The 22506-nt window shown below is 44.3% G+C and overlaps 2 protein-coding genes across 4 annotated transcripts in view; both read left to right on the top strand.

Moving 5' to 3' along the window:
- The window catches only part of MCCC1 (methylcrotonyl-CoA carboxylase subunit 1), a 33234-nt gene extending 18206 nt beyond the window's left edge, over window positions 1-15028 (top strand). The window contains exons 12-19 of the mRNA XM_054982654.1: window positions 959-1068; window positions 2000-2216; window positions 3346-3432; window positions 6573-6622; window positions 8137-8274; window positions 9395-9502; window positions 12974-13045; window positions 14300-15028. Of these exons, the coding sequence (XP_054838629.1) occupies window positions 959-1068; window positions 2000-2216; window positions 3346-3432; window positions 6573-6622; window positions 8137-8274; window positions 9395-9502; window positions 12974-13045; window positions 14300-14419 (902 nt within the window). The 3' untranslated portion in view covers window positions 14420-15028. The remainder of the gene's footprint in view (window positions 1-958; window positions 1069-1999; window positions 2217-3345; window positions 3433-6572; window positions 6623-8136; window positions 8275-9394; window positions 9503-12973; window positions 13046-14299) is intronic.
- Window positions 15029-22048: 7020 nt separating this feature from the next.
- DCUN1D1 (defective in cullin neddylation 1 domain containing 1) overlaps window positions 22049-22506 on the top strand; it is a 51435-nt gene continuing 50977 nt past the window's right edge. For all 3 annotated transcript variants that reach the window (XR_008597299.1, XR_008597298.1, XM_054982565.1), the window contains exon 1: window positions 22049-22182. Coding sequence is in view for 1 of the 3 variants with exons in the window: in XM_054982565.1 (XP_054838540.1) it covers window positions 22180-22182 (3 nt within the window). In the remaining 2 variants the exon portion in view is untranslated. The remainder of the gene's footprint in view (window positions 22183-22506) is intronic.

Below are 22506 nucleotides of genomic sequence, written 5' to 3' on the forward strand. Positions count from 1 at the left end.
TATCCTGCTTTTTCTCCTTCATTTTTTCCCCTCACAACAACACTGTGAGGTAGCTTAGGCGAAGAGTATGTGACTAGCCCAAGTTCATCCAGCTAGCTTCCATGGCGGAGCAGGGAATCAAACCGGGGTCTTCCAGACTGTAGTTCATCACTGGCTGCTACACCACACTGGCATTCAGGCATTGCCATCAAGAAAGTTTTATGTCATAAATGGTCTCTCACAGTATCTGCTCCGTCAGATTCCACAAACTGGTTGATGTGTCTGTATACTGTGAGAGACCATTTATGACATTATGCCCCTGAGGAAGTCTACGGTACGAAGCGGGAATTGAGAATCAGCTGGCAAAAGACCCGTAGGCTGTTCATCAAGAAAGTTTAGTCTGATGGGCACTAGCACACCTTGGACAGTGTAATGTGATGCTTAGAGTGTTGGGCTAGACTTTGGGAGTCTCAGGTTTGAATTCCCAGTCTCTTGTTGACGCTTCCTAGGTGACCTTGGGCCAGTCACACTCAGCCTAGCCTACCTCAAAAGGTGGTGATTAGGATAAAATAGGCATGGGGAGAATCATGTTGTAAGCCACTTCAGGTCTCCATTGTGAAGAAAAGTGGGGTATAAATATCTAATACTGATCCTGGGCAGTATAATCACTCACACTGGCAGTGGCTCTTAAAGGAACTGCTGCATCTGTGGGTCCCTTGTGCAGATCTTCACAGACAGCTGCAGCCTCATGTTGGTTTCACAGTTCTGCCCATTGTCTGCTACAATTTCCAAGCCACCAGATGTGATATACGATCACGTCAAATAAAATGTCGCTTGCTACTGAAAGGAGGCAAGGTTTTTAGGGTGGGCTTCCTAGTTCACCTCTTCCCAAGACCACGCCTGGACTAACAGACAGGATGGTGTATAAACAGGAAATTTTCTGTTCATATTCGCTGTTTGTATTCACTTCGTCTTGCAGGAGATGAGGTTTCCATACACTATGACCCAATGATTGCTAAATTAGTTGTTTGGGGAGAGGATCGTCAAGCGGCCTTAAGGAAATTAAGGTACTGCCTTCAGCAATATAATGTAAGTATGAGAAGTCCAGCAGGATTTTAAAAGGAATTGAGTCCATCTGATAGCATCATCGCAAATGCTGTTGAAAAATTGTAAAAGTGTCTCAAGTTGTTTGCATAATTCATGCTCTTTATATGTTGACAGCCATGTAAATCCATGTACTAAATTAAGATGGGAAAGTCTGGATGTGTCTTTTCTCTCATAAGCTAAAGGGACGTTTGTTTCTCCTATCAGTAGAGATTGAGAATGACAGCATTTTCTTACAATTTAAGTAAAATTCAATGTAGCTGCATCCAGAAGTCATGATTAACGTGATTAACTTCCCATGCTTAGTGCAGCAGATGAACAAAACTAACCAGTCTTCTTGAAAATTCTGATCTTTCGGCTGCTGTTGAGATCCAACTCTAGCAGGAGTGGCTAAGCGTCATTTTTATGCCACTCTGTGCCCTGAGAGCAGTGCTACCAAACAAGCTAGGATTAAACTAGGGTTCCTGCATTTGGATGAAATGACTAACCAAAGCTACTACAAACCATGATTCATATGCTAGGATTTACCTCTGGTTAAAAATCCCCATTTCTGGCCCTCTTAATAACTAGAATTTCTGAGCTGGCCAGCACACAGTCATTATGCTAAACCTATAAACCACATCTGAATGCAACCTATATTTCATTTCATGCTCAACATTTAGTGGAACAACCCACGTCTCCTTTTCAAGTGCTGGCAGAGATTCCCATACCAGGCTGGGATCAAGCAGAGAGAGGCCCTCAGCTTCCAAAAAGTGCAAAAAAATCCAACTAGTGCAAGATGTTTAAGAAACCTCAAAATGATATTCAGATGTGAACTTGCATCATTCCATATTAAAAGACACATTTGCCTGTAGAACATGTGAGTGAAACTCTGGGCCTGATTCTTTGTTCTCATCTGTTGCTCCCTCCCCAACAGATTGTAGGGCTAAGCACCAATGTTGATTTCTTATTGAGCCTCTCGGGCCACCCAGAGTTTGAGGCTGGAAACGTTCACACCAATTTCATCCCACAACACTACGATGAACTCTTCCCACCCAAGAAGGCCATACCTAAAGAGGCCTTGTGTCAGGCTGCTTTTGGGCTCCTGCTGAGAGAGAAAATGGCAACACAGGCTTTTAGAATGCAGTCTGGAGGTAAGGTTTAGTCCTTTCAGGGGATATCATTTCTTTTATCATTGCAAAGAAGGGACCTGATATATTGTCGGGGTGAGGGACAGAGGAACATTTGAATGCAACGATTGTTTATGGGTACTGAGATTGGTGATGTTCCCATGTACCCAAATCCTTTTGCTTGCAAGAGCTTTCCTGTCCATTTCAATAAAAGAACTCCATCTGAATGTGTGCACAAGAATTGGAGAGGAGAGGCTTTGCTTGAAAGAGCACCATGTGCACTTCACAATCTGCACAGAGCTGTTACCAAATACGGGAGAGTAGAAAATAGCACACACAGAGACAGTTGCATGCTTTTAAACTAAGATTTCCTGAAAAGGTATCAACAGGGCACATTCATCAGATTTGGACAAACCAGGTAGGTGAACACACAGGCTTTGCTAGCCAACTACTCATTCAACCTATGCAGCAGGAGGGGACATCAAGCCTCTTCCCCCAGCAAGAACAACTAACCAAATTATAAAGGAAGATTCGCAACCTATTGTCGAAGGCTTTCACGGCTGGAGAACGATGGTTGTTGTGGGTTCTCCGGGCTGTATTGCCGTGGTCTTGGCATTGTAGTTCCTGACGTTTCGCCAGCAGCTGTGGCTGGCATCTTCAGAGGTGTAGCACCAAAAGACTTTTCTTTCGGTGCTACACCGAAAGAACGTCAGGAACTACAATGCCAAGACCACGGCAATACAGCCCGGAAAACCCACAACAACCATTCGCAACCTAATTTGGGATAGAATGGTATGGAACACAGTGGGTTTGTCTTGGTAGCATCTATGCCTGGTAATGGCTTTCTCCCAGGAACCTTTTCTCTTATGTCTTAGAGATGTTCTACATTGTCTCACTGGTCTCATACAACAAAACACCAGCTCCTGCCATGTTCTTCCGTCTCTCTGAGTTGGAGCGCAGCTTTGTAAGAAGGCTCTTTTTGTACCACAGAGGTTGAGGCCTGGTACAGCTGCTGCTTGCAAGCAAGATTGGCCACGGGTGATGATAGAATGCTGGATCACGATGCATATATTTGGGTTGAATGTTGCTGGGGTTTTTTTTAAGTGTTTTGTGTGTAAAGTGTAAAATTGCATTTTTTGAAAACATATTCTAGATAAGTTCTCACCATTTGCATCCAGCAGTGGCAGAAGAATAAATATACCCTATGTTAGAAACCTGATTCTTCGAGATGGTGAAAATGGTAAGTGACCTATCTGTGAATAAATTTTGAATGATAGCTTTTGTTCTGGTTTGTGTATAGGAGAGGAGGACAGAGGGGTACAAATATTCAACATGATGTTGATAACAGTGTACATTGGAAGATCTTGCAAAGATCACTTGGCGTGTCTTGATTGATGTACTGTAGCATAACTGCAGACATCCCATGTTTTTTCACTTCCATAAAAGCTCCCCCATCTTCTCTTGCAGAGGCCAGCTCTGTTTATGCTGTTAGACCGTACGCTGCTACTACTATAGGTTTTCTGTGTTCCTTCCGTTTCTGTCCCGCTTCTTAGGGTTTTTTTTAAAGGCCATTGTGTGTAATAAAATGGACTAATAAAAGAACAAATGCAATGAAAGAATGAAGCGTAAAAACAATCAGCTTCAGTAAAACAATCAAGTTATAACAACTTTCTGCAAAAGGATGGCCTTAATCTGCCTCATACATGCTCATAGCCAAGCCCTACTTGGCATGGCATTCCAGTGAGGGGGCACCGCAGTAGGTGGCAATGGAATATAGTGTTTGCTTCGAGTCCTTTTCTTCTTGCTTGGCCTCTTGCTGAAATTCTTGGTTTTTGCCCTCAAAGTCCCTTAGCTGATCTTCTGATATTATCTTGTAAGCTTGATCTTTGTAACTAAACCAGATACCTTCCGGAAATAGCCATTTATACTTTATTCCACGTTCCCTCAGAAGAGCTGCAAACCTTTTATACTTAAATCTTCTTTTCCGAACTAAAAATGGAACGTCCTTCAGTATCTTGACCTTGTTCCCCAAAAAGTCCAGATCCGCATTGTATGAGTTATATAGGATAGTGTCCCGGATCCTCTTAGATGAAAAATCAATGATGATCTCGTGAGGCAGCTGACGCTTCGTTGCATATTTTGAAGAAGCCCTACGGACCTCCAAAATGGCACTTTTTACCTCTTCTTTAGTTGCCCTCGCGGGTGTCGCCAATAATTCTGAGGCAAGATCCTTTAAATCCTCATTTTCCTCCTCTTGAAAAAATGATTCTTGGAGTCATGGGACTTGTATGATTTGATGGGTGTTTGCACTGGGAAAGGGAAAGGAGTAATATCACCTTCTCCTCCCTCTTTTGCCCTCTCAGCTCCATTGACAGGAGAGGCAGGAAGGGTGATGTTCTTCCCCTCTGCACTGCAGCTGTCTGACCTGGTTAGACCGTAAGGGCCCCATGACCCTGGGAATTAATTTTTCCGTGGTCAGATGGGACTGCCAGGGGGGGGGGAGGGACGTAGGACTGATCTGTGACTGTCAGCTCCTTTTGTTGACCAATTGCTGGATCCATCCCGCTTACTGGTGGAGGAGGAGTGGTGGAGCAGCAGCAGAATAGCCAGTAAGGTGAAGGTAAAGTGGTTCAGGAAAGGCTAGACTTAGGGGTTGGAGACGTGGGGTTGGATCCAGACTAAATTGGCAGTTTCCACCAGTTCCCCCTTCCTGCTGCATATGCCCCCCCACGCGTCGTTCCTCAGGATCCCCTGCCCCCAGGAACAGCATTTTGTGGATATCTGTGGGAGGGGAGAGGCAGGGAAGTTCCATTCTGCTATTGGAAAATTTATTCCAGAGGGTTAGATCCAGCCAACTTTTTCATTCAGTTTTGCCCAAGTCTTCTCCTTACTGTAGCCCCTACCCCACATGACTATTGTGCATGCAGGCCCAGGGACCCCCCAAGCATAGCCTTTTCCTAATGTTCCTCCTTTATCACCAGCAGAAAAGCTGCGTTGGATCCAAAGTCCATCTTCTGTTGCAGAGCTGGGTTTTTGCTTGTTTTAGGCTCCCACTTTATATTGCACTGCGCCTTGCGATTCCCTTGATACCCCAGGGGCAGGATTCCCAGGGGAAAGGTGGGGCAGGGAGATGCTGCGAGAGAAGGGAGGCGGGAAAGTTCCATTCCACAAGCAGAGAGGACCATTTATGGTACTTTGAAACCAGCCCATAGTTTTTCCCCAGATTACTGAAGGCACTTAGAATCAGAATCGGTGCTCATGTTGTGCTCATTCCTTCTCTTTTGTTCCGAATGAATCGGTTTTGTGAGTTGTATTGTTTTGTTATCTGCCTCTATGGCTACTTCTGTGCCTTCAGCCACGCTTTGCCTTCTGCCAAGAACAGCTTCCCTATCCATCATCCTGCTTCTCCTTCTTCTCCCTTCCAGAAAAAAACCCAACTTGGAACACAAACCATGTTTTTCTAGAGTGCTGTTCATTCTTTTTTATCCTACTGTCACCCTGAATTATAACAGGACCATGACACTGCAGGAGGAGTTTCCTGATCAAAATCTCATACCGCTCTCCAAAGTTGCTGTTTACTCCACTGGGAAAAAGCATGTGTTTTCCCTAGTGAAGGAAATAACTGATAAATAAATCATTATGTTGGCCCTAGAAACCTAAAAGGATTCCATGTTTGGGCCATTAGCAGAGTCTATCGTTTGGCACAGGAAGCGTGATTATAGGTGGTTGTGAGCTGGTTCTGCAGCCTGGTGTGTGTGCAGGAATGAAAATAACAAAATCATACACTTGGTTTATATTTAGAAAAGAAATAAGAGTTCTTTATTGCAGGAACTCCATACTCTGATAGGAAAGGAAGAAAGATATATACTAACTACCTATCTAGTCTAAGGATGGACATGGATGGCAGAGCAAGGCCTGCATCCATGCTGCCAAGATGGAGGGAGGAGAAGGAGAGAGGTGTTACCTGGAACAAAGCCGGGAAGAGAAGGAGTGAGAGAGAGGAAGTCAGGAGGAGGAACTCCTGAGAATAGCAATCTGCGTATTAAAGGACAGTCAGAGCAGTAAATAGTAAACAGAGTACCCTGATCTCTCTATCTTTCTAACTCTGGTTTGTCCCCCTCTGAAACCTGAGGAGAGAGACAGCGCTGGATCCTCCTCTTCCAACAATAACAGCTTAAGCACAGATTTTAAGTAGAATTGATTGGGAAATCTGATCACAACTCTGCATCTTATCTGGTGGGAGGGGGGAAGATTTAAAAGAGCCACAATATGTGTTGCTTAGATTGTTACATATATTAGATTTGTTACATGTTTTGTTGATTGTTAGTTTGTTTTAGTGATTTTTAATTGAACGTCTCAATGTCTTTTTTAAAAAAACAGATGTGAACCTAAGTATAATCTACAATCATGATGGGTCGTACCACATGCAGGTAAAAGTCTCCAAAATAACAACAACAACATTCAATTTATATACCACCCTTCAGGATGACTTAACACCCACTCAGAGCTGTTTACAAAGTATGCCATTATTATCCCCACAACAAAACACCCTGTGAGGTGGGTGGGGCTGAGAGAGCTCTGAAAGAGCTGTGATTGGCCCAAGGTCACCCAGCTGGCTTCAAGTGGAGGAGTGGGGAATCAAACCAGGTTCTCCAGATTAGAGTCCCGCGCTCTTAACCACTACACCAAACTGGCTCAATGTAATGAGAATTTCTCCGGCGGGGTGTGGTCACCTTGAGGCTTCTTTGGAACCCCTTGAGGTCTTTCTTCCCCTGTGTTGCATCAACCCAGGTGAAGTAAGTTGACTTGGCTCAAGGGATTTTGGCTGAGAGGATGATGGTGGACCCAGCCACCAAAGCACTGAATTGGTTTCTGCTCCAGAGAGAAGTGCTGATGCCGCTCTTACTCTTAGTAATGTTTGGAGAACTTGCGCAAGTCATGTGTGTTTACTTATGTGCGTGTAAAATGCATCGGCCAGGCCCAGGGGTGTCCACTAGCATTTTTTCTTTGCTGGAACTGGAAAGAGAAGAATTCTAGATAGTATAACATTCCTATGCTATATGATGTGGCAGTGCTGAAATTCCCCAGAGTTTCAAGAGGAGTTTGCTTGGGCTCAAAGGGAAGAGTGGGAGCTGCTGTTTGGAGAAATGCAAGCTGTAGATATGCAGTTCTTTGGATTCTGGTGTGCACATGAGAACGAGTACATATTAGTGCCATCCTAAATAGAATGGCATCCTTCTAAGAGCCTTGCTACAAGTGACATTTTACACGTGAAGGATAAAGGATCATTTTCGCAAGTCTTTCTGGGAACTGAAGTTCCTCTCCCCTACCCCTTTTCCTTTTGTTCCTTCCCCTCGCTGCCTGAAGAGACAGAGAAAGCCTGCGGCAACAGCAACTTTTGCAAATCGTTTCTCCAGTCACAAGCCTGCTCTCAATGATCTCAATGCAGGCAGCTGCAACTTTCTCAGCTTTCTCCGGAGCATTCCCCGCCGCCGCCGCCCCCCAAACAAGACGATTTGCAAAAGCTGATGTTGCTGTAGGCTCTCTCTGTCTCTTCAGGCAGCGAGGGGAAGGAACAGAAGGAAAAGGGGTGGGGGAGAGGAACTTCAGTTCCCAGAAAGACTTGCAGAAATGATCCTTTATCCTTCACGTGTAAAATGTCACTTGTAGCAAAGCTCTAAGTCTATTGAAGTCAGTGGTTTTAAAATGGTGTGACTGCTTTGGATCACACTGTATGTGTGTGTATGCAAAGGATATACACACTTCTGCGTGTGGATATGTATTTGCCCATGGGGGTTGAGGGGGGTGCTTTTTGGTTAAATTTCTGGCAGAGGAAGAGATGTGTTTTCACCTGCAGATCCGCTCTCCGAATGCAGCACCTTGTTCGGCCCAAGCTTGCTTGGTCAGAAGTGGTAACAAGCTGTAAACGTGTAATGTATTTCAGATCCAGGACCAGTCTTTCCATGTTTGTGGAGGCCTTTCAAGCGAGGGCAACTCGGATTACATAAGATGTTCAGTAAATGGAAATGTTCATAAATCCAAGCTGGTTATTGTGGAGGATGCCATTTACCTCTTTACGCTGGTAACGTTTCCTACTTCATTTATCAAGGGGATAGAACTCCAAGCCATGGAAATGTAGCTAAATAAATAAAAGCAATGAGCAGTGATGGGTTTAAATAAATGTTTCAATTTTTCTATAAGTAGACCATAAGCTTTTTGTAGTCCTTGATAATTTATGGCTTCAGTTACAGCAAGCTGTTTAGCCAGTATCGAACCTTTCAGGGAATAAATTGGCCATGAGAAATTAAGTCCCACATAATCTCACTTGTGCAGAGGGGAGATGGAATTTAGAAGAATATTCTAAACTGCACTCCTAGAACATGGAGCGCAAGAACGCTGCAGCGCCCTCGGGAGGTATGAGCCTGCATGCCTGGTCTTCCCACTGTGGTGGTGCCCTTCGGAGGCCGTATTGGTGACAATTCAGTTTATATCCTGGTGCGCCTTTGCAGGTGCACCAGGATAAAAAGTGAGTCATTGCTAATACGGCTTGCCTTTTATACAGAAAGATGGTTAAATATTTATATGAACTTTCCAGAAATTCGGAAATATCAATACCAGGAATTTTTTTTACAGAGGAGGATAGATTTCTAATAAATCCTATCCCAGAAGACTTATGGCAGGTGATAACCATCATAAAATCGTAGCTAGCAGAATAGAAATTCCTTGCTAAACTCACATACTTCTTCTACATTAGAGAGAAGTTGGGCATCATTTCAAGATGATCTGTTGTTTTTCATACATCATATTTTGTTGTTGTTGTTGTTGTTGTTATTACCATTTCCATTACCACAACATGGAAGTAGGTCTTTATGTAAGGTTTGGGAAATAATTTCAAATTAATATAATAAATTACCTTAGCAATTTTCTGCACTGCTTTTGCAGACCTGTTTTTACAGTGGAACGTTACTAGTGGTATTCTCAGAAAACTGTTGGCAATTTGGTGGTTGTTATTCCAGTAAATGTGATTTAAAGGGAATTAAAGTGATTCTATGATTAATGTAAAAGCTGTGTCACTAAATCATGTATTTAATAACTGTTCCATTAGCAACTTTTATTACAGAATGTGGAAAATCTTGTGTGTTGTGTCAGTTGTAAAAGTTTTGTAATGTTTACCTACACAGGGTTGATTTTGTTTTCCCTAGGAAGGCAGCGAGCAGATTGGTCTCCCAGTACCAAAATACTTATCTGGAGTGAGTGCAGCTGGCGATCAGGGTGGAGCTGTTGCCCCTATGACGGGAACAATAGAAAAGGTAATTCTGGCATTGCTGCTAAGATGGGTAGTTGTTTTTCTGTTTGCTTTTGTGCCAGAAAGCAATGCATCAAAACACTTTCCAAGGACTCTAGACACACTGTATGCTTGTGACATTGACTTTTTGATCATTTTCCATCTGTCCCTTCTTAGGTTTGGATGACAAGGTTCTTCATGATGTTCTGATGGGTAAACTGGAGGACTGTGAGCTGGACTGTAGGATGGTTAGATGAATAGGGAACTGGCTAGATAACCACACCGAAGTGTAGTTGTCAATGGCATCATGTCTGATTGGAGGGAGGTGTCCAGTGGAGTGCCAGAGGTCCTGGGCCCAATGTTTTTTGATATTGTTATACCTGGACAAGGGTGTGAAGGGATTACTCATTAAATTTGCAGATGACACCAAACTGGGAAGAGTAGCAAACACCCTTGAAGACAGGGATAAAATTCAACAAGATCTGAACACAGTAGTAAAGTGGGCAGATTTAAATAAGATGCAATTTAACATGGATAAGTGCCAGGCGCTCTGATTGGGTAACAAAAATGCAAAGCATGCATACTGGATGAGGGATACACTTCTGGGTAACAGTGTGTGTGAACAGGACTTTGAGATATGGGTGGATAGGAAGCTAAATATGAGCAGTCAGTGTGATGCAGAAGCAAAAAAGGCAAACATAGTTTGGGAGTGTAATAACAAAGACATAACATCCAAATCACAGAATGTCATCATCCCACTATATTCCATGTTGGTCAGGCCCCCCCTGGAATATTGTGTGCAGTTCTGGAAGCCTTACTTCAAAAAGAATGTGGACAAATTGGAATGGGTGCAGAGAACAAACAGGATAATCGAGGGCCTGGAGACCAGCCCTACGAGGAAAGACTGAGGAACCTGGGAATGTTCAGTTTGGAGAAGAGGAGGTTGAGGGGAGACTTGATTATTCTCTTTAAGTATTTAAAAGGTTTTCACTTAGAGGAAGGAAGGGAGCTGTTCCTGTTGGCAACAGAGGGAGGACTCAAAACAAGGGTTTTACACTACAAGAGGGAAGGTACTGGCTGGACGTTAGGAAAAACTTCTTTATGTTAAGAGTAATCCAGCAGTGGAATCGGCTGCCGAGGGATGTGGTGGGTTCCCCCTCATCGGCAGTCTTCAGGGAGCAGCTGGACAAATACCTGTTGGGGATGTTTTAGGCTGGGGATTGGACTAGATGGTCTGTAAGACTCCTTCCAGCTCTATGATTCTGTGAAATTTCCCTGTGGTTTGCCTTTAGGAGATTCTCACTTAATTTGCAACAGGCCTCTGCTTTCTAACGCCTTCCCCCAGGAACTGGCCAAGGAACCCTCTTTCTTGTCTGTCCTCAGGAGATTCTGGGGCATGCCTTAGGGCAGTTCATTGTTTATACAGGACGCTGCCCAGGCCTATTGGGTCTCACTGCTGGCACACATGAACTGAGGAGGAGATCAGCAACACATCCATTGCTCTCCTAAGTAGAAATGTGAAATTTCCAGATTTTTAATTTTAAAAAAATACGTATTGAGAAAATATCAAAATTTATACATCTCACAATATATCATTAGTCCATCATTTTCAAAACTTATACATACGTATATCAAATCATCTTCAAACATGTATATAAGGCCTATCCGTTTCATTTCCCATGCCTTCTAAGTTAAGATAAAAATTTTTCTAGCGTCCTTCAAATTTGAGACGATTCTTCTGTTTTGACTCTGTTCCAGTAATTTATAAATGGACATCATCTTTGAACAAAGAGGTCCTGTGGATGTATTTTCCCTCTTTTCAGATGTTTACAGACTATTTTCTCCATAACGATAATTAGCCAGCATTTTCTAAGCGTTTCCAGAAATTTTGAAGCCACGCGGGCGGGGGAGCTTTTTATTTCTGGTAATAATGGAAATCGGGGGGGGGGGGAGAAAATATATGGGAAACTTACTTTCTTGTCAGGCTTAGACACACTTTGCTGCTTTAACAACATAAAATGTATCGTGTATTAACTTAGGATATCGAACTGTATTAATTGGCACATTTATGGATGTTAAAAGTATAAGTGCCTTAGAGTCTCTCTACTTGAGATCCTGGGGCACGTGTCTGTCAAGTGTTGGGAGATGCAGTGTTAGCCGGGAAACATAGTTTTGAAAGACAGAGCCTGCAGAGATTGCGCCGGAGGGGATGGATTCTCTCACAGCCCTCCACCGCCTTTAGCATGCCGGACTGTCTCCCCTTCTGGAGCTTTTACGCTGCCACCCTCGCTGCTTAAAACTTTGAATTAACTGAGTCTCAGCAGGGTAAAGGCTTTGGAAGGGGAGACGCCAAAGGCAGCAGAGGACTGTAAAAAAATTTGTCCCTTCTGGAGTGATCTCTGCCGGCTCTGTCATTTAAAACTATACTTCCTGGCTAACATTGTGTTTCCAAGCACGAGAAGCACACGTTTCAAAATTATTGTGTAGAGAGACTCTTAATTTTCTCCAAGCAATTTGAATCCCTACTCTGTCATGGAAGCTAATGATGTTGGGTCAGTTATGTATTCTCGACCAAACCTACATCACAGGGTTGTTGTGAGGATAAAATAGAGGAGAAGGGAACTATGTAAGATGCTTTGGGTCTCCAGTGGGGAGAAAGGTGAGGTATAAATGAAGTAAGTAAATATATATTTTAAGTGAATAAAACTTCGTCTTAAAAAGGATTAATTAAGAGTTTTTCCCAGTGATTCCCACATTTCCCAGCTTGTACTTTATCACGTGAGTAGGCCAGTTGACACAGTCCACGAAATCCCATGGAAAACCTTTCAAGCATTGCTCCCTTTTGAGCTACAGCTAAGAAGTTGTCACATTTGAATAACCCCATGAATAAACCCCCCTGAGGAGAAATGGAGAATGGTGGCGAGAAGACTAGGCAGGTACCTTGTCCCTCTTGTTCATTTTTTGTGTCTGTTCAGACTTGCAAGTCCCAGCAATACGAAGTCCAGAAAAGCTTTACCATGCAATTTGGCTGATTTCTGCAAACCGGGTTTGCGTTTTGTTTAGCTTTTCGAACTTTAGGTGTTTTAACTTGCCTTTGCCACTGAGAGGTAAACATAGCAGGTGGTTCCTGGAATAGCAACGAATGGGACAACTTCCAGCAGCTGAAACTTTTTGCACATTACAGGACTCCTGTTGCATGTCTGTAAAGAGAAGAATCACAGCCATTCCTGTCTCCCTGGTTCCTAAAAAACTGTGAAAAGGGTTTTTTTTTTGCAAGCACTTGTGACATTTTTAGGAGTGCATTCTTTTGGGCACACCTAAAATGGTGTTGCAGTAGGGAAACCAGTTCAAAGAAGCGAACTCCGAAGTTGTCTCTGATCACCTTTGCACAAGGAATCTTTTGTCTTCCTCCTTTCTGTCTGCAGAGAAACTCAGTCCTGTATAGTAGGAATGTAACACTTTGCTTCAGTTGTCTCACTTGCTTCTCAATTCATAGGTGTTTGTGAAAGCTGGGGATAAAGTCCACGCTGGAGACCCACTCATGGTTATGATAGCTATGAAAATGGAGGTGAGTCTCGTGATATCCCTTTAATTGTTAAAGAAGACTGAGAATCCTCCAGACTCTTTCTGGCAGTGACAGACCGCAGCAGGTTTTCACATCCCAACCATGCCCCTGAAAACGCTGTTGTGTTTTCTTCTTGGTAATGCTCTTTGCACATGGCACAGAACTTTTGCGGAGTCTAGATCTGCAAGTCTGAATTGGCTTTGAGGAGTGGTGATAACCTCAAATACCACTTGCTTAGTTGGACTTACAAATCAGCACTGAATTGTATGTGGCACATTGAACTGCTGCCAGCTAGTTGTATAAATAGCAGTTGCTTTGTGCCAGGCTATGTAGTCGTCCATCTTGGTGCTAATTGAGTCTTTTCTCCTAGTACGTTGTGCTAGCTTTTGATCCAGCCAGTGGATATTTATTTTTGCATGACTCATGTTTGGTTGAAATAATTAGCCTCAGAGCACTCAACCCACCCTCTAAGGGGAGGAGAAGTTTGGCAGTGGTGGAGACTGCTGATGAAAAGCATGGTGATTGATGCTTCTGCATCCACAAGGACTTTTGGCTTGTAGCGTCGGCCATTCCAGTTGAAGTAACTAAATCCAGAAGTACTTTATACATTATAATCCATCATATAGTTCTACAGCAGTAAAGCTGTGAAAGATTGTGGACCAGTCCTCAACACTCTGCTAGTGTTGCTCCAAAGTAGCTTTATCTTGGAACTGGTCTGTTGGGGTGTAGGAGACACCTTGAGTGTCAGTATCACTTCCTCCCCAGCAGATGATGCAATCATCTGAGAAGACGAGTGGGAGGAGTCATTCCCTCACTGCTGTACAACAGATAATCTGCATTCTGTTCTCCCCCCACCTCATCTTCTGCCAATGATCATTTGTCTAGAAGCAGAACCAAGTGGTTCTGACACTGTTCAGGGAAAGGGGAGAGGCCTCGGAATCGAACTAACCAACCGCTCCCCCCCCCAGCAGAATTGATCTTTTGATGTTTTAGAGATTTACTATATTTTTGTAACAATCACCTGTTTTCTACAGATTCAGATGTTTTCTTTTGATTTTTAAAGTGCTGTTAAGCGCCCTGCCATTGCATGCACCACTCAGGAATTCTGTATATAGGTATTCTGCATATTTGTAACCCTGATCTCATGTGATATTCATTTATACATGATGTTTTACCGGGCTGGAGTTACAAGTAGATAATTTATGATTGATTTAATAAACACACAAGTTTATTTACACTATACTTTTTCCTTTGCAGCATACTATACGGGCTTCAAAAGCTGGGATAATAAAGAAGGTTCATTTCCAGGAAGGATCACAGGCCAACAGGCACGCTCCGCTGGTTGAGTTAGTGGATGAAGACTCAGAATCAAAATAATCCCCCGTGAATCAAGGTGGTCCATGTTGATTTGATTTTCTCCCCTCATGAAATCATCTTCATATTTTTATATTTATTGAACTGATGCTATAAAAGCATTTTCCTGTGCACTCTTGGATACGTTACCATCATAGCTTTGGTGAACTGCCTCAAAGTATTGAGGTTTGCAGCTCTAGAATGAAAGATACGAACAATAAAGAAGGCATGGTTTGTACAACTGGTGTACATAGCTTGATTACTCAATAGTTGATGACTCAGCTAAAAGTATAAACTACCCACTGTAAAAGCTTTGTTTGAGTTGGCATTGGAGAACAGGAAAGGTTCTGTCTGTTACGATTAATCAAGGATGGCTCAGTCACACTGCAAGTTGTTACCCGAGGCTACATGCCCATGAATAATGAACACAGATGTGAGAACTAGCATTTATGTATTTAAACATTTCTATGCTGCCTTTCCACCCAAATAGGGTCCCCAGGAAGGTGAACATTAAGGCATTAAAACCACATTTAAAATATATTTTTAAAAACATACTATTTTTAAATGATTCTCGGAGACCAAAGAACAAAATACCTTGCTAAAGTACTGGTCCTTGAAGGCTTGTGTTCAAATGAACACAAGCTGGGCATGAATTTCATAAGGTTTTTGGGGCGCAGGCTGTGCTCCTAATCTTTTCTGGGCAAGTAACGGTCTGATTGAGAGCCAGTTTGGGGTAGTGGTTAAGAGTGTGGGATTCTAATCTGGAGAGCCGGGTTTGATTCCCCACTCCTCCACTTGAAGCCAGCTGGGTGACCTGGGGTCAGTCACAGCTCTCTCAGAGCTCTCTCAGCCCCACCCACCTCACAGGGTGTTTTGTTGTGAGGATAATAATGACATACTTTGTAAACCGCTCTGAGTGGGCATTAAGTTGTCCTGAAGGGCGGAATATAAATCGAATGTTGTTGTTATTCTTATTCTTGGCAGCACAGTGGTGAGAATAAAGTGGTAAGAGATTCTAACAGAAAAGATAGTTCTGGAGACCGAGAAGATAAAGCAAGTTGCCATTGCGAACGGTCTAATGAAAGGGTCCGTGCCTTCTTCAGTAACTGGTTATAAAATGACTTGTTGCCATGTCACTCCAAATGCACAGGTCAACAGCAAATACATTGTTCATAAAAGCACCATTTGATTAATTTTTTATAATTAAAATCCATTTTATTTATGCTAGGTAGTTTGTGAATCTGAATTGAGATCCTTCCTGATGAATTTTAGTAACATTTTAATTTACCTTACAGCCATCCAATCACCCTCACACACTGACCGTTCTGTCATACTATCATCTATAACTGAGCCTTTCTCTTAAGCAGAAGAGATCTAAGGCAGCAAAAACCATGGGGGAAGGGGGGGCAGCAATATATAGTTTACACAAAGGGGGCAAACACCACAGGTAGGGTTAGCAGCAAGATTCAAAACTCCCAAAGCCAAGATGTTCCTGAGGTAAAAAAACATCCTGAGTGAAGTAGAGAACACCTGGAGCTGTGTGTGTAGGGGGAAATAAAGGAATGTTGGTTAAGTCCAGAGCCCTCCTGAGGTAAAAGTTTAAGGTAACATAAGGGAGGAGCTATAATAAAGGTCCAAGGCAGGAACTGCAAAAAGTCCACAAGCATCATAAATGCAGGCTTCTTCTCTCACGTATTCAAGTTATGTTTATCCTTCAGAGTCACTTCCCAAAGATGTGCTACACCATTTGTTGTTGTTGTTTTGACAGAATCATTAACCAGCATACAACATTTCTTATTCTTATTTTAAATATGCCTGTTTTGTCTTACTAATGACTATTTTTAAAAATCTTATATTTTAAAATACAAGTATTTCTGTCGTGTACTGTTTTAAAATGCTTTTACGCCTACCGCGAGAGAGGGTAGCTAGAAACCCAAACAAAGACGGAACTGATGGAGAGGTGGTCCCCAATGACTACGGTGGGATCTGAATGATGGTTTCCTTGGACAGCGCCCCCATGTGTGTGCCTAGCACTATGCTTGCATTTGATAACAGTGGCTGGAGAGCTGGGCTTGGACATGGGCAAAACAAATGCTTAATTGCTTAGCTCCAAAGCTCATGGGAGAGCCTTCTCAACTCACTCTGTGAGGCAACAAGCATGAAGAAGGCTCTTTGTTGATGGATGGAGAGAGGGACCGAAAGAAGAAGGCAGCCAATGAACAATCTGCAAGCGGAGGGAAATCTGGCATGAAGCGGAAAAAACTGCCAACGCTGTGATTGAAAAGAACACTCCAAAAGTGCTATTCCACAGCAGACATTGTGACTAGGAGTGATTTGGGTTGGGGCTCATTTGTGTGTTTGTTCACTTTTATCCTTGACAGCTCCTTGGTTCTGTCGTCAGTTTTAATTCCAAAGCAAACAGTGCTATCGTATCATTCACACATTTAAAACTGGCTCCCAGTCTGCCTCTCCCAGTTTGGAATAAGGTAGTACCCTTAATTTGTTATAATTCTGATTAATGCATACGAACACTTGAAGCTGCCTTATACTGAATTAGACCATGGGTCCATCAAGGTCAGTATGGTCTACTCAGATTGGCAGCGGCTCTCCAGGGTCTCGGGGAGAGATCTTTCACATCACCTACCACCTAATCCTTTTAGGTGGAGATACCGTGGATTGAAATTGGGCCCTTCAGCATGCTGGGCAGATGCTCTCTCACTGAACCATGGCCTCTTCCCAAATTGACCTTGTTGTGGGATTGCATATGAAGCTAATGCACCCTGTGCGCTCCTTTGAGGAAGGGCAGGCTACAGTTGTAATGAATACATTATTAAAAAGGGAGGGGAAAACCAACCCTGCCACTCTAACCTGGTGTTATTCAGTGACTCCACTTTATGGAATCTGCCTTTAACAGCAGGGTAATTAGGTAATAATGCCTTGAAGCAATTTAGGAAGAACTGTGTCAGGAAGCCCTGATGAAACAGAGTGAACACCCTTCACTGTGACCTACGACATCACAAATCTGAAATGTGTCCTAAGCTAAAGCAGTCATACTCTTATGAGGAAAGAGGAAACAGCAAGAAAAGGCTTGTGCCTGTCTGTTTCTGTTGTTTTTAAAGTTGTGAGCTTTGCTTGATTTAATCTTAGATTTAATTTTGTCTTATTATTAATTGGGTGGGGGGTAAGAAGCAGACCACCATGCAACTCGTATAGGTGGATGGGCTGGTATCAAATATGAAGAAGAAATTGGAAGGTAGAGATAACTTTATATAGTAGGGTGAATCACTGTTACTTTCCTTTTCAAGCATTATGAACCACAGATGACAGTACTCTGATTTATCTTTTAAATCTGGCTCTTTCACAACTGTGATGGGTCCAAAATTTATTTGTGAAGTTCTGATTGCCAAATTTCTAGAAATGACATTTCCTCTTAATGAACAAACAAAGTACAAAGGAATCCCCCCTATATAAGACTAGCTTGATACCCTTGCTTCGCTACAGTATTTAACTACTTTAAATCCAGTTATGAGTATGTAACGTTTTTTTTGGGTGTGTGTGTGTGTGTGTGTGCGTGCGTGTTTATTGTTGGTTTTGTGGTATAATAGCCTAGTGCCTGAGCTTCACAAAGGTGTTTGAATAAAGTGAAGCATATTATCCCTATTGAGGAGTCTTGTAGTATATTTCTTCAACTGTCTGCGGTTTCCTTTACCTGATTTTTACCTCAGAACACAAGAGTTCCACAGCTGACCAATTGGGGGGAGGGGTCAAGGAGGCAGGAGCTTGCCAGCCACACAGGAAAGCCAGGCCCCATAGGGAGATTGGCAACCCTAGTGAACTTTTAGGGGAAGAATGGGAGGTGCATTTTACCTCAGGACACATTCAATGACTCCCAATAACAACTGCATACTGTTTAGAATGTGGGGGGCGAGAACCAGTCAGGCCGCACACGCAAATGACCTCTGTGTTCCAACTGTCTCTGGGGAGGGGATGAAATGTGGAATATCATGAGCCCCAATCAGTCCGCATAAGCAAATGACCTTGAAAGGCTGGCCCTATCAGGTGGTTGATAGTGGTTGAGCTGGCGGTGGGCTGGGGTGCAAGCAGGCAGCAGCCTGCCAGCTAAACAGGGAAGCTGTATCCCCTTGGGAAAACACATTTTACCCCTTTATACTCCCTTAGGGGCGAATTTCTTAAAATCTCTACTTAGTGGGTGTTTACATCATGAAAGGAATGTTCTCCCCAAAATTCATTTTTTCTAGGTCCGGGGGTTTGGGCTGGGCATTGATGAGTCAGTCAGGACACTTGTCTTTATATATATATATATATATATATAGTGTGTTGGTGTAAGAACTAGGAGACCGGGTTCAAATCCCTTCTCAGCGAAGAAGCTACCTATATTTTAAGCCTACCTGGCAGAAAAACAGGATATGTATTTTTGTAAATAAAACAAGTGGTTAGTTTAAAAAAATTCTGAATGCCAAAGCACTTTAGATTTATATTGTTAGTCTCATAATATCCTCTCTGCCATAATGAAGCTAGCTTGTGTGATTTTGGGCCACTCACACTCTCTCACCTGCCTAACCTACCTCACAGGGTTCGTGTTGTGGGTAAAACATAAGACAGGTGGCCCTGAGCTCTTTGCAGGGAGGATCAGATAAAAACACAATGAAAAAAATGATCTGTGGTGCCAGGTGTATTTGGAATATTGTTCTGGTTTTTGTATCTCAAAAAGAGCGGGCGGGGGGGGGGGGGACGTGCAGATAAGGGCAACCCAGATGGCTAAGGAGTTGGAGTACCTTTCCTATGAGGAAAGGCTGGAGAGTTTGGGACTTTTTATGTTAGAAAAAAATAAGGCTAAGGTGGGGACATAATAGAGGTATACAAAATTTTGGATGGGATGGAGAAAATAGAACTTTTTCTGCCATAATACTGAATCTCAAAGTTGCCCAAAGAAATTCAAGCAGGTTAGGATGGACAAAAGGAAGGGCATCTTAACAAATAATTAAATTGTGGAATTCGCAGGGCATCTCTTAAGTCCACATTTACTCAGGTGGCAGGATACCCAGCACTGTGGAAGGCAATGACAGAGACATGGTGCACATTATTGCAGAGGTAATAATCCTAAACTCCAGTCGAAGCCCATTTATTTCAGTGGGTATAGATTGGAATAACTTGTTTTAGGATTGTGTTGCCAGACTCATAATCCTAAACAGTTACTCCAGTCTAAGTCTGTTGATTTCAATGGGCTTAGACTGGAGTCTATGGAAATGAAGGATTTCTCTATGCAGTGGATGTTGGGTGAGGGTTGCTGAGGGACCCACCAGGAGGCAGTGATTCCTGCAGGGCCAGGATTTCAAACATATATAAAAAGGATAGTAGCAGAGACTGGGGGGAATGGTCACGCAGAGCAGAACCACAAGTGACAAAAGGCACAGATTGGACACTTGTCCGCTTCCCTCAAGTTTTGATGGGAAATGTAGGCATCCTGGTCTTGCAGCTTGGCTCTCCGACTGCTGTCCAATGGACTTTTCAACTGTCACTTGTCCAACATTCCGCCAAGCTGCCTACATTTCCCATCAAAACTTGAGGGAAGTGGACAAGTGTCCAATCTGTGCCTTTTGTCACTTGTGGTTCTGCTCAGAGTCTCATTGGTTTGGGGGAATTCTGATTCTGCTGGGAGTACTGAGAAATGGGAGCGCTCATTCAGTTTGGCTTCAAGGTCATCTTTGGAGAAGGCGTACCCTGGATAGAAGCTTCCTCTCACATGTATCCCAGTTTGGATGCCAGAGATGGGACCTTTATCATCCAAGAGTGTGATATAATAAGTAATGCTGGAATTGGACCTGTGTACAACTTTCTGTGCGGCCACAAAGCTAATGGGACAACTGTGGGCTACTGCACATTGCCCCTGACCTCCAGTACAGGGTTGTTGAGAAGATAAAATAGGAGCTGCCGCCATCATGGAGGAAGAGAGGGATAAAAATGTGACCAGATTGAATGAGGTTCACCCCCCCCCCTGCCAGTTGTACCATGCAGAGGAAAAGGAGAGAGGGATACCCCACTGGGGTGAGATTTTCCCCTTCTCTCCTGTCACCCCCATGACGTTCTGAAATTCTGATACTACTGAAGTTGCTGACTTCCACCCAGACTGACTAACTTTGATAAGCAAGAGGAGAATTATGAAACATGGGATGAAATCCAGATTTCAGTTAAAATAAGGACACAACCACCCATTTCTTGGCTATGGTGTATGAGGTGAGGAGTATCATGGGAAACAAGATAATCTCGCGGGGATAAATTGCAGAGAAGTTTACCATCCTGTACTCCCCAGCATTTACCAAGTGGCAGTAGTCTGAAATAGTTGGTCAACAGTTACTCCAGTCTAAGCCCATTGAAATCAATGGATTTAGACTGGAGTAACTCTGTTTAGGATTATGAGACTGGCAACACAATCCTAAAAAGAGTTACTCCAGTCTAAATCCACTGAAATCAATGGGCTTAGACTAGGGTACCTCTGTTTAGGATTATAAATCCAGCAACACAATACAATATCAACACAATATAAACATTCCAGTTTAAACCTACTGAAATCAATGGCCTTAGACTGGGTTAGCTCTGTTTAGGATTATGAGACCGGCAACACAACCTAAACAGAGTTACTCCAGTCCAAACCCACTGAAATAAATGGGCTTAAAGGGGTAATTCTGTTTAGGATTAACTGACTAGCCATGCAATCCGTAACCAATGGGTTTAGCCTGGAATAACTGTTTAGGATTGCATGCGAGTGTCCCAAACCCTAGTCCAGTCCTTTAATCCCTCCACCAAACTGCCTCTCTATTCAAGAGCATCACAACACGGAAAAAAATGCAGGCTTTTTTCTGTGTTCTTTCATTCCCCCAACCCCTTGCTCATCAAACCTCGATACGGAATTTGTCTTTTCCTCCCCAGCAGCAGGGGTGCAAAGACTCCCCCCCCTTCCTACTCCCCTAGGCTTTGCCAACTCCGCCCTGAGAAATTCCTGGAGATGGGGGGCGTTATCTTAGGGTTGCCAGCTTCCAGGTGGTGGCTGGAGATATCCTGGAATTACTTATCTCCAGGCCAGAGATCAGCTCCCCTGGAGAAAATGGCTGCCTTGAAGGGTGGACTCTGTGGCATTATACTCTGCTCAGATCCCCCCTCTTCTCCAACTCTACCCTCTTCAGGATCCACCCCCCAAATCTCCAGGAATTTCCCAACCTGGAGCTGGCAACCCTAGCTTGGCTGCCAATAGAAGTGGGGAGCTTGAGGAGCGATAGCACCCACAGTCTCTAGCCTGCCACCGCCCCCACCCTTTGAAGCTGCCAATTTTTGAAGGGGAACTGTCCCCCGTAGCCGGGATCTCCCGGGAGAACGCCAGCCCCCACCGGGAGGTTGGCGACCCTCCCACCCCGCTCCATTTCGCGCTCCCTCAGGGGGCAGAGAGGCCCCCACCCCGAAGACACCCCCGCTCTGCAGGCTGGAGGCGCGGCCGCTCGTCTTTCCCCTCAGGCTCCCTCAGGGCGCGAGGCAACGGCCGCCTCGCCGGGCGCGCTCGGCCGGGCCCTTCTCCTCAGCCCGGGGCGGCCCGGCCGCAGTGCGCATGAGCGGGTCGGCGGCGGAAGGCAGGGCCGCGAGGAGGAGCCCCGGGAGCCGCCGCCGCCGCCACCAGCGCCTGCCTCCCTCCCTCTCTCCCTCCCGCCTTCCCTCCCTCCTCAGCGTCCGCCCGAGCCGGCCCGGGAGGGAGAGAGGCCCGCGCAGCCCCCACCATGGTGAGCGCCCGGCCGGCGGGGAGGCCTCGGCGGGCGAGGGAGGGAGGGAAGCGCCGCCATCGCCTGGCAACGCGGGCCTAGCCGGGGTGGGGGACAGGCCTGGGCCCCCAGGGGGAGGAAGCCGGGACCCGTGGAGGGGGAAGGGGGCCGGGGGGTGAGTGTGGAAATCCGCGGCCCTCGTAGCTGCAGTGTGTGTGGTGGGGAGCCGAGGGGAGTTAATACGGCCTCTTCTTTGGGTTGTGTGCAGTGGCAGGGAGTTGCGCTCCAAAAATAGGGTTGCCAACCTCCAGAGGGGGCCTGGAGATCCCCCAGAAGGACAACTGA

Source organism: Eublepharis macularius, chromosome 6, assembly GCF_028583425.1.
Source record: "Eublepharis macularius isolate TG4126 chromosome 6, MPM_Emac_v1.0, whole genome shotgun sequence".
NCBI classification, from domain to species: Eukaryota; Metazoa; Chordata; class Lepidosauria; order Squamata; family Eublepharidae; genus Eublepharis; species Eublepharis macularius.